Here is a 12,286-nt window from a genome sequence, read left to right as displayed (position 1 = left end):
CATATGTGTACTAGGATTTTCTTGAATCACCAGTTCAGCATTTTCCGGACACCATGTTCAGTGTGATCACTGCAAAGTCCGTAAACCAAATAAAATATTCTCCGCACCCAAGGTTGTCGTCATTATTATTGACCAGTAAAAATGGTGCACTCAGGAGCACATGTCCAGCATTTTTACAGCATGCTTATAGATCCCAGTGGCAATATGCCGACCAGCCAGTGAGAAGGGGCTTTTAAGTGCTGCTTTTGGGCTGAACCCCTACTCGGGAGAGTGCAGCCTCAAAACTCTTCTGGGAAAAAAAAAACCCAGTTAAAGCCGACCCTACTCCTCACTCTGAATCGCTGTGCCCTGTATGTACCAGGGTGCTCCCTTATCTGCTAGCCAATCACTAGTGGCCATGGTGGGAAATTGCTGCTGATTGGCTTAGCCTGTAATGGGAATCTGTGTACACTTTTTTTTTTTGGATGTTTTAGAACTGCATGTCCCAGCATTCTCTGGAACCATTGAATGCAAGGACATGCGGGTACTTGTGGTTCATCAAATACCGGCATGCTCTAACATAAGTAGTTCCAAAGTTAGCCAGCAGCAGTGCTCAATGGATGAGGCAAAACCCTGCACATCTCTCATGAGATCTGTGAGTAGGTAATTCAATTCACTTGGAGTGAGACATAATCGGCACTGAGTGGTACTTTGGCCGTGCACGGTAAGTTTCCTCTATCATGCCGGATTGTGTTGCCCACTTAATTCCTCTATAAATAATTTGTGTCTTTGCTTCCTTTGAAGTCTTCCGTGAGCCTGTCCTAGTGATCCGCATATGATGCAGGAAAGAGAAGGTACTTTGTGCCGTGTTCTGTGCCCATGTGATACAGCCCACCAAGTACCTCCGCAATCTGGATGGACCAATATGCAATATGTAGCACTTAGCCTCGTATATCAATGCCTATTTCCCTATAGAGTGTAAGCTTGCGAGCAGGGCTCTCTTACCTCTATGGGCCGTATTCAATTAGGTGCGAAAAGCTGAGATCTGCAAAATAGTATCACCGATTGTGACTTTTCCCCTGTCAGAAGAGTATCGCCATATTCAATTCCATCCGGTTTTCGCGTACGCGAAAACGCAATGCAGTGTAATAGGCGAAAAAGATTCGCCTATGAATAGGTGATGAAAAAAAGTGCAGAATTGCGGTTTTGGAGTGCAAACGTCGGGAAACCACTTAGCACCCTTGGGACAGCCCCCCAAAGCTTAACTGCGTCAAAAAAAATCCTAAAAAAAATTGGGGGACACCCCAAAAAATTACTTTGAAAAAGGGGGTGAAAAGTACAAAGTTGGGGTACAAACTTAAAAACTAGCGAAATAAGCTTTTGGGGGGTCTGCAAGTATGGGGGAGGTGTTTTTATGATTGCAGGTGCTTGCTGAAGGTGCGTTTTTGGCGGCACTTAAATGCTATTCTTCACCAATTGTGCAAACACGCTATAAAGAGGCAATTGAAAGCACTTAATTACCCCAAATAGCTCCAGGGGGGCTAATCAGGGACATCTATACTGATCCCCAATGTTGGTGTATCTTTTGGGGGGTGTCGGGCTGATTTCCCCATTTCTGACAGCACATGATTTTCCGCAGCTAAATCATACAAAGTGCAGCATGCGTAAAAGTATTGCGGGTGCGAAACTAATTGAATACGGCCTTATGTCTGTCATTACCCAGGCTTGTTGTATTACTGTTTTTTTCCCAATTGTAAGGCACAACAAAACATGATGACACTATGGTCCATATTCAATTCGAGGTCGGACTTTTCGCCATCATCGCCGTTGTTAGCAGGGATAAAGTATCGGGCGCGTGCCCGCTTATTCCCGTATTCAATTTGGATCCGGCGGAAAGGTAAATAACGAAAAGTGCTGTCAGTTTTTCGGGTAATCATCATGTCACCCCCCCTAAAGATGTTCTAGCGGTATACTATCGGGAAGCCGGCTGCCTTAATACCGGCAGCCGGCTTCCCGACTGTCATATCCCGGCGAGGGTGAAATGCCGGGCGTCTATATCTAGACGCCTGTCATTTCCCCGACGTCGGGAGACAGGCGCCCGGCATCCCGATCGAAGGGATATCGGGCGCCGCGAACGGACAGCCGTGCGGGGGGGGAGGGTTAGGTTAGGGCACCCCGGGGGGGACTCGGGGTTAGGCACCCCCCCGGGGGACTTAGGTTAGGTTTAGGCAGCGGGGAAGGGGGGGGTTAGGGTTAGGCACAGGGGCGAAGTTAGGGTTAGGCACCCCTAAGGAGGGTTAGAATTAAGGGGGTTAGGTTAGGTTAGTAGATACTTACCTTAGGACGATCGGGATTTCCAGCGCTATCGGGCTTACGCTGCCGGGCTCTGCTGGTTTGCCGGGGTGCTGCTGCTGGGATTCAAACCCCCGGCCATGCGGCAGCCGGGATATCATACTGATTCCGTTCTGCCATGGTGGATCACTTTGGGTACCCCAATTTGGCCTGCTGAAGATAATCAGGGTTTTTAAATAGCCGTGGCAGGTGCATAAATGCGTCTGTGAAGAACTAGTGAAGAATAGCACTTAGGCATAGCTTTTTTTTTTCGGACCACACGTTCAGAATCTACTAGGATGTCTGTATGTTAGGGGGGGGGTTATCCTAAATGACAAGTAAATCTAAGACTGAGCTTCCTGTGTCCTGGCTAGCGGTTACATGCACAATGGAGGGCCTCATGCATTCAGATTTTCCTTTCTAGGCAGCCTGGTCAGATGAGTTATGCTGAGTACAGCTGCTTGTTTGGCTACACACACGGTACAACAAGGCATATACAGTTGGTTAGCTTTATTCTTGATTATACTTATTATACTTACTTCCCAATGCTTAAAGCGACACATTTTAGGTTTGCAATTCCCATTTGTCAGTAGAGAACATTCCGTTCATAATTCTAGTATACTGATTATTTTTTTTTCTGTTGGGGTCACATCATGGCGCCTGTTTGCCTTCTTTTATTACGTCCCACCAGTACTGCTTTTCCTACTTTTTAGTGCCGAATGCTTCTCCCTTTTTAGTGTAGACAGGCAGCTACTTGCTCCTAACCCTCCTAATTCCCATACTGCGCCCCCCCAGAGCAGAAAGCAGCGGCGGTTTCTGTCCGTCAGCCCGTGCAGCCCAGATGCTGTGCAGATTTGTTTATCCAGCAGAAGTGCCTGGCTTAGGCAATGTTCGTCAGGCTTCCAATACACACTTGATATGGTTGATCGTGGAACAGAAAAATGAACTGAAAAGGCTCCTTCTTAAGTAGGATAGTTTAAGTAAACAATGTTTGCAGGAGAGGGTAATATAATATTTTGGCAGTGTCATTATTCTTCTAGTTAGCCTTTAATAAATCTTGCAGAACCCGTTCCTTGATGTCTCCTTTCTGCACAGAGCTCCGTTATGTATTATAGGGGCATCCTCTTATGTAATAAATGTTTCTAGGGGTGTTTTGAATGAGAATAACATGATTTCAGGAAGTTTTTAGTCAATACATTTGCTGAAAAGGTTTTCTTTTGTTAAGGTGGATGTTTGAACACATCATACAATACAAACTCTACCAGTGATACTGCTGTACTAATGGGACAGACTGCTACAACTTAGTCTTTGAAGAAGTGAATCCAGATGTAATAACCCTCATCCTTTGTGGGCTTATTATGACTATTTAATTTTTTTATTTTTTGCACCTCCCACATAACCGCTCTGTGGAGCAAAGCTCTGATGTGTAATATAAAAGCACACGATGACATTGCCTTTGGGACGTCCTGCAATAATAACCATAATCTGCTACAATTCCTTTTGGTGCTGCTTCCGTTCTAATGTACAATTATTAAACCAGTCACCTTGCATGTGCACGTACTTATTTGTGCGTATATGCTGTTTATATGCTGAGTGCATATACTTGCTGTTTTATTACATATGAATGAAATATTGTATGCTCACTGTACACTTAAATTTTTTTGTATTCCTTTATTTCATCAGTAAGTAGTGTATGCCATTCATTACAAACTGGACAAACGTCGATTTCATTTATTTCAGGTATAAACTAAGTGGCCTGGTGCTCCCAGCTTTACGAGAATGGATGGAAAAGACATTTGGTGCTAGTTTGGATCACAAAACTACCTCCCGAGTAAGTAATAACTATATAATGAACTCATGTGCATCCACCACTTTATAGCCTTCATGATGGTGCGTTTTAAAATAAGCCCTTGTTGTAAATTACAGCAGGAGGCCACCGCGAAAGTTTCCTGTACTACTAGACCTATTTATACTTCTCGTTGTCCATGGATTAGAAGAGATTGTACTTGATTGGAAGAGAGGGAACTTAAAGTTAATTGAGTTGTGGGCGCAAGTCCAGACTGCAACAACGGCAAGATTTTTAGTTCTATTCAAATGCAGCGATCTGCCCGGCTTCATGCATATATCCGCACCGCCCATTGTTTTTATGTCTGCGGCTGTCATTATTAGTATTATACCTAACCCATGATGGTTGTAAGAGATCCGTCTGCCATAGGCACGCCACAGAATAGCACAGATCTCCCACGATACCCCAACAAAATGCTTCCCTTGTGTAAGTCCATAAGATAGCTGCCCAGTTGATACCCAAAAATGCCTATTTTACAGATGCAGAGAACCAACTGCGGTCGTAGTTTCCATCAGGGTGCTTATAAGCGCTCTGAATGAGGGCGGCCGCTTTTGTTTAGAAAGGCAGCCTCCTGGCCGCTCGCTAAGCACCACCCACAGCTTTAGCGAGTGACCAGGTGATGGTCGTGATGGTCGAAACCATCGGGGCTTGCGACGAGACTCTTGCGGTAGGGTCTCGTCTACCGCAAGCCCCAGGTAGCTTCCTGCTCTAACAGAGCAGGAAGCTCCCTACTGACATAACTGGTGATGTCAGTAGGGTCGCCTACAAACGGCAGGCGTTCCTGCCGTTTGACCGGCCACCCCCCCACCCCGCCTACAAAACGGGGCTAGCTGTCGATCAACATAGACAGCCGCCCCTTTTGTAGCGAGCCCCGGAGCGAGAGAATTTCTCTCTCACTCCGGTGCTTGTGCTTGCGAGCGGGTCTGAATGAGGGCCTCAGTGTGCAAATAATGGTTAAATGGATCTACTTTTTAACCCAGAATCAGCCCATAAAGTATATATTGCAGACTTTTCTTTTCATGCGATTGCCTACTACTTAAATATCATCCGAAGCTGCAATATGCAATGTACTAAATTGTTCCACAGTGACTGGTTGGGTGGGAGAAGCGGCACAGGTCCCATCTACAGTAGCATTTATGTAATAATCTAAAAAAGTATAATAGTCGGCGTCCTTTTCTTTTAGTTCAAGCTAAACGTGGAACATTTATATTGGCCAGGTGACGCAACATATATAATGTACTCTATTTAAAATCGTATTGATAGTTCTAATGCGCTGGGCTCCGCTAATTTTTTGATAGTTCATATGCTTCAACTAGAGTTTGATGAGCTGACTTTTCCTGGTGCGTCCTACCACCGTGAGTAATGCCAGGCCATTACAGGAGTATTGATCGGTTCTTGGGAGCTACCCTGCTGCTCAAATGTTACACTCAAGTGTTCTTTAAAGTCCTTACTTTCCAATTATAGGCAGCAATTTGCACTTCTCACCCCTCTTTTAACCATCAATGTTTCTTGATTAGGCATCTTTAAATGTAAGTGATGCCCCACCAGCTGTTATAAATGAAGGATTTCTCCAGGAGATTAAAGCCATCGGCATTTCATTCTCTCAAGACGTTGAGGATCGGGTTTTCCGAGCTCATGGTAAGAAAGTTTCCCTGTGTGCCGTTATTTTCTGTCGTCTACAGCGTTCCATACAGATCACTAAACGTGAGATTGATAGCTGTTTGGGACATTGTTTAAAGTGTAAAGTATCCATCCCCTCCATGATGTTAGTACAGTCCATATATGCTAATGTCTAATGAAGCCTCTTGGCTATCCCTTATACGTTTCACCAAACCTGAGATGACACATTCCATGCGCCCCATTTCGATGAAAACGCATACCTAGACGTTAAGTAACCCCTGGAACAAGAATTTCTCTGATGTTGGCCACACATTCTTGACATTCCCGGTAATTTGGGGCAATTGACCCAACTTCACTTCAACTGTTGCCCCAAAACAACCATTATGCCCTAGAAAGCTTAACTCCTTGTTAGAAATGATCATTGGGGGGGGGGCGATTTCAATTCAGCGCGATGTTGAATAGCCCCGGGAAGGAGTTCCTGGAGTTATTCAATTGACCGCGCTATTAAATCCGACTAGAGGATATCTGTTCGCACCCTCCAGAGGGTGCGAGGAGAAATCCGACTTAAATGCCGGCCGTGATGCTGTTTTCCGTCTTAGCACGGCGCTAACAGCTTCGCACCTGACACTTTAGACGGAGAATGTCGGTTACGGTGACTAAACACCCAGTTTAAGGCGCTGTCACCGGCATAATCTGATCTAAGTGGTTCTAGTCGGGATTAACCGTGCAGTCAATTGAATAGCCCTGGGAACTGTTCCCGTGGCTGTTCAACATTGCTCTGAATTGAATCAGCCCCCATTATTAGCTGTTCAAAAACGGCCCAACGATTGTTTCCAACTCTAAAGCAGATCATTATAAATGGCTGCATCGTATTCCCCATAAGAAATTGCCTGAGTATCTGGATTACATTGCACTGGATTGCTGTAAGAAACATGCCTCTAGCATAGAGAATATTTTAATGAACATTTTAAACGTATTAAAGGTAAGCGCTGTTGCTGCAGACTGCGAATGGCGCTTTACAGACGTATTATGTCACCTGGCTAGCTAACCATTCCTATTATCTCCATTTTTCAATATTTCTCTGTATTAATGCATTCTTCCATAGGACACTGCCTCCACGAAATGTTTGCACTCAGGGAAGGAATGTTCAAAAGAATTCCAGACATCGTCTTGTGGCCATGTAAGTGTCCAGTGCTTTGTCCTGGGTGAATTTCAGCAGACCTGTAAGGCTTACAATTAGTATGTTTTACAAACCTGCATCATTACTGTGACTATCAAACCTACTCATCTTATGTGAAGAAGGTTCACCTGATGGTGTATCGGAGAAGCTGTGACTGGCATGAGCTCGTGTTCCCCATCAGAGGACTGCTGCATACTGTACTTTCCTGTGCAGTCAATCTTAGGTTCTCTTACAGCAGCCTTCTGCTAGTGGAATACTGTCAGACAGAAGATGTTTGGGAAAAGAGAGAATGTTAATAATGGTTATGCTTTGCTAAGTGAAACTGAGACATTTCTTTATGTAACATTCAACATCTTTTGGAGCACATTCAATTGAGATTTTATGCTGCAATGGTTAACGCAGCTATCACGACCAGGTTCTGGTTTACGCGGCTATGCTTGCTCCCGATACTCGCGCTATCCAATTGAAAACAATAGTTAAAAAGCTGTGGGAAATTAATAAAAAAAAAAAAATTGGGGGAAATCAGCCTGTACTCTAAAAACAATTTTTAAATATTTATGCCCCAAAGAAAAATATTCTGCGCTTTTAAAATAGCAGTGAATAAATGATAGAAAATCTATTATTTTTTGTTAAAATAAATGCTGTAGATTTTTGAGTAATTTGAAGCCACATAAAGATATTCATTAAAAAACACCTGCAACTCCCACCTGCAATGTTAAAAACACCTGTCCTATCCATACAGTACCCCCATATACCTATCCAAATAATGTCATACAATTATTGGCCCAATTAAGCTAATTGAAACCTTCTAATTGATCATTATGGGGCATGTCCCAGGGGTACTGAACCTAGTTCCAACATTTTTAACTTAAAATAAGGATTTTTCTCTGATCTTGGGCTGCAAGAAAAAAAAACGGTAAATCCTATAGAATTTACCGCAGCTAAAATTCTCACTGCCAATTGAATTGCAAAAATCCAGCGGCCGGCTGAACTTTCTCACGCCGTGGGGAAAAGCTCTTTAATGCGGTCAATTGAAGCATTCACCGCTTCACAATAAGTGACTGCTTAGAACATTTGTGTGATATTTGCTTTATTTTATGGATTAGTATTAATGACAGAGTATCATTATTTTTGTTGTTTATACCCCTTTTACACCAGAGCTAAAACCCCGGGTAATTGCAGGGTTAACCCGGGTAGCTCCTTGGTGTAACAGGGGAGAGGGATGGATCTCCTGGTCGAGTGACCTGGCAATCCAACCCAGGTAACTTGCAGGGTTTAACACTGGAGTAACCCATGAAACCCTGCAGTGTAAACAGCGCGATCCGGGTCACGATGACCTGGAGCGTGGCACTTGGAGATGACGTCATCTCCAAGTGTCCACTTCCATGCCGGAAGAGCCGGGTCACAACGGCGCCGACTCGGGAATATCCTGAGATGGCGCTGGCTAAATTCCGGGCAGGGCCGGCGCTAGGCTTTGCTGCGCCCAAAGCCGTCCTGTGTTGCCGCGCCTTCCCTCCTCTGCTCCCTCCCCCTGAAGCTACATTATCACTATAGCGCCGGGCAGGAGGGTGGCGCTTAGGGCGACTGCCCGGCTTGCCCAGGCCTAGAGCCGCTACTGATTCCGGGTCTGATCCGGATTGGAACCCTGTTCCAACCTCCGGGTCAGACCCGGAATTTAGGTAAAAAAGCGGTATTATTTATATTACACTACAAAATTCCACAGCGCCCCATAATGGGGTAATAGCTCATTATATATAAGTCATAAACAAGCAAAGGCAACATACAGCACATTCAGGAAGTGTCAAGAAATGCATCCTGATATGCAAGACCTATGGGGAAAGGTATAGATCAAGCATAAAGCATGTTACAGAACAAAGAAATAAACACATGGGTGGACATCGAGGGAGTGTCCCGCTCCTGAGACCGCACAATCTAATATGTATATAATGTGATGTAGTTACGAGCCTGATGGCCGCGATGCCACCGGTCTCAATACAAACAAGGAAATCCTGACAAGGGACTTAAGATAGGTGTTTAAATACCGACGCCTATCTTAATCCCGACACCGGAATGCGGAAGGATGCCAGCCTGAACGAGGTAAGTCCAGCCAACCTTTGCGTTAGCCGCAGAGTTGGGGGGGATTTAGGTTTAGGGAGCGTAGGATGGTTAGGATTTGGGGGAGGGGGGGTTTAGGCTTAGGCACCCCTTGGGAGGGTTAATTTTAGGGTGCGGTAAGGGGTGGTTAGGCCCCCCGGGGGGAACTTAGGGTTTGGCACCAGGGGAGTAGGTTAGGGTCAGGCGCCACTAAGGGAGGGCGTTGGGTCCAGAGGGGTAGGGATAGGGTACTTACCTGCCCTGTCGGGGTCTTCTACCTTCGGGCTGCCGGCAACTGGATATGAACCGGCGGCTATTCAGCTGCCGGGACTTCATACCCATTCTGTATATATGAGTAAATACATAATGAAAAGTCTTGTCCAAAATGTTTCTATGTTGCTCTTCTTTCTGTGTAAAATATTGGTAGTCCTATGTTCGAGAGGTGCTCATTAAAGTCAAGTAAACCTTAATCTCACTAGACACAATACCTTAGCCAAAAATTAGCTATTGCATTGATGGCAATTGATATATGCTGCCAATGTTTATTTTGTTCTATTATCTAAACAAGCAGTATGAAAAGTTAATTGTCCTTCACTTGGGTATCTATAATGGGTGCAGGGTATGTGGTGCACACAGACCCTTGGTTTTGCATATTCCCCTGCCAGTCTTCAGTGTATGCGCATGCACAAATTACTTCCAGGGGGGTTGGGGGGATGGCACACTGGCCCCCTCCTCTGATAAATTGTTCCTGCACTGATTTTTCCTAAAACTAACATTTTTCACTGCTGTATAATTGTCCTTTTAAACCATTAAAAAAAAATCAAGTTGGACCTAAATTCTTTCGTTAGGACATTTCCCTTCTATGCAGAGTTTTCATGCAGCAATGGTTATAATTGTCCTATGTAATAGAGCCCCAGATGAACAGGAGATAATTAACAATGTAGTTAATCCTCTTGAATAACAGTGTGTCTTGTACTGCAAACAAGGTGCTCCGACTGTCCATGTTGTTATAGACAGACAGCCATGTTCCTCTAGTGATTAGATAGTGGCAATTAAGCAGAATTGTGACTCAAAGTAGCAATTAGGAGTGTAGTAATTTCAGTCTACACAACAGTAATGGTTAAATATTATTAAACATGCCATTATCAGTATTGCTATTTAATTGCATTAGGTTAACTTTACAAATAGCTTAAGGCCCATTCAAAATAGCCAAATTAGTCATTGTACATTAATTAAACAGAATGAAGACTGTTAAATATTAGCTGACTTAATTATATTGCTGTTTTATGCAATTAAGCTTGAAACAACTAATTCCTTAAATTCAAATGAAGGTCTTGCAGGGGAGGTGGCAAAGTGGTAGTGCACAATTGTACCCTGTAACCCTATGCTTAGATGAGTGTAGTATATAGTGTATGTGTCTGATCGAACCAGTCGAATGGATGTTGTGTGTGTTTCTATTTGTATATGCAGATTGTGAAACAATTTCTTCACTTGATAATTCAGTCCAAACTAAAGCTGGCCGTATGCTGCACGATAATCGTGCAAACCAGACAACCAAACGATGATCGTTCAGTGTATGGACCTGATAATTATAATAATTCACAGGCTGAAAAACAGTCCGGATTGTTTGGTTATCAAACCCGTCCTAGCCACCCAACCGTTGTTCAGATTGCTTCATACTGTGAATGGATATCGCCTCCATACATCGTACTCCTAATATTGGGCCTTTATTCCTGCCCTTGTCTCTTCGCTGCTGATCGCACAGTGCATGGCCAGCTTAAGGTTTTGAATTCCTAAGTTACTACAGTTGGAAACCTTTCTCAGCAAGGGAATGTTCTGCATTTCATGTAATAACCCCAGGTATTTTAATAAAGCCTTCACAAAATTGTATGTTACACTTTGTTTCATTAGATTGTCACGAAGATGTTTTTCGGATAGTAGACCTGGCCAGTAAATATGATGTGTGCATTATACCTTTTGGCGGTAAGTGTATGAGTGTATTTAGACAAACTTTTTAGTTATATTGCGATTTCCCAAATTTCATTGTGTTGCTAAAAAGCAAAGGATCTAGGCATCCCTGAGTTCCCCCTGTAGCCGGGAGGGCCCCGGGTCCCCCTGTAGCCGGGAGGGCCCCGGGTCCCCCTGTAGCCGGGAGGGCCCCGGGTCCCCCTGTAGCCGGGAGGGCCCCGGGTCCCCCTGTAGCCGGGAGGGCCCCGGCCCCCTGTAGCCGGGAGGGCCCCGGGTCCCCCTGTAGCCGGGAGGGCCCCGGGTCCCCCTGTAGCCGGGAGGGCCCCGGGTCCCCCTGTAGCCGGGAGGGCCCCGGGTCCCCCTGTAGCCGGGAGGGCCCCGGGTCCCCCTGTAGCCGGGAGGGCCCCGGGTCCCCCTGTAGCCGGGAGGGCCCCGGGTCCCCCTGTAGCCGGGAGGGCCCCGGGTCCCCCTGTAGCCGGGAGGGCCCCGGGTCCCCCTGTAGCCGGGAGGGCCCCGGGTCCCCCTGTAGCCGGGAGGGCCCCGGGTCCCCCTGTAGCCGGGAGGGCCCCGGGTCCCCCTGTAGCACATACGCCAGTAAGGGTGGCTTGGGCAGGCTGAGTTTTTGTGGCATTAAAAGTAGTCAAAGGTAGAAGGAAATAAGAGGACAGCGGCCTACCATGATACGCTGCATCCAAAACTGGCTATTGATAAATATTTAGCTATCTGGAAAATGAATATCAAGTTTGGAGATGTTATAAACTGCTTTGTTCTATTCCTGTTAGGTGGGACAAGTGTATCTAATGCGTTGGAGTGTCCAGAAGATGAGAAAAGAACCATTGTCTCATTGGATACTTCTCAAATGGTAAATGTGCGAATAAGGTTAGATGCTTTGTAACGTGGCGCTCATGTGTCACAGTGCTGATTGAAGTGCTCTATACTTGTTCATTGGCGTTTTCTCATTTGCCTGACCCTCTCCCCTGTGTGAGAGGACACACATCAGAAGGTGGCTAACAATAACCTATGTAACTAAGGATACAGCAGTGTGAAGCATTTCTAAGCTGTTTTTCCCCATGTCTAAAATGGGATGCGCATCCCGACCGCCGGAATCCTGAAGGTAAGTAGCTGGGTTAGCGGTAGAGTGAGGGTTAGGCACTAGGGGGAGAGTTAGGCACTAAGGGGGGAGGATAAGGTTAGGTATAGGCACTAGGGGGGGGAGGTTAAGTTCAGGCACCGGGGAGGGAGGGTTAGGATACCTACCGACAGGTGTC

General features: G+C 45.5%; 1 protein-coding gene across 1 annotated transcript in view; it reads left to right on the top strand.

The window, feature by feature from the left end:
* The window catches only part of AGPS (alkylglycerone phosphate synthase), a 192,825-nt gene that overhangs the window by 54,651 nt on the left and 125,888 nt on the right, over positions 1 to 12,286 (top strand). The window contains exons 3-7 of the mRNA XM_088461206.1: positions 4,051 to 4,141; positions 5,674 to 5,794; positions 6,882 to 6,956; positions 10,962 to 11,033; positions 11,801 to 11,880. Of these exons, the coding sequence (XP_088317332.1) occupies positions 4,051 to 4,141; positions 5,674 to 5,794; positions 6,882 to 6,956; positions 10,962 to 11,033; positions 11,801 to 11,880 (439 nt within the window). The remainder of the gene's footprint in view (positions 1 to 4,050; positions 4,142 to 5,673; positions 5,795 to 6,881; positions 6,957 to 10,961; positions 11,034 to 11,800; positions 11,881 to 12,286) is intronic.

This window comes from Taudactylus pleione, unplaced genomic scaffold, assembly GCF_031769625.1.
Source record: "Taudactylus pleione unplaced genomic scaffold, aTauple2 ptg001027l, whole genome shotgun sequence".
NCBI lineage: Eukaryota > Metazoa > Chordata > Amphibia > Anura > Myobatrachidae > Taudactylus > Taudactylus pleione.
This window is presented reverse-complemented; position numbering and strand designations above follow the sequence as displayed.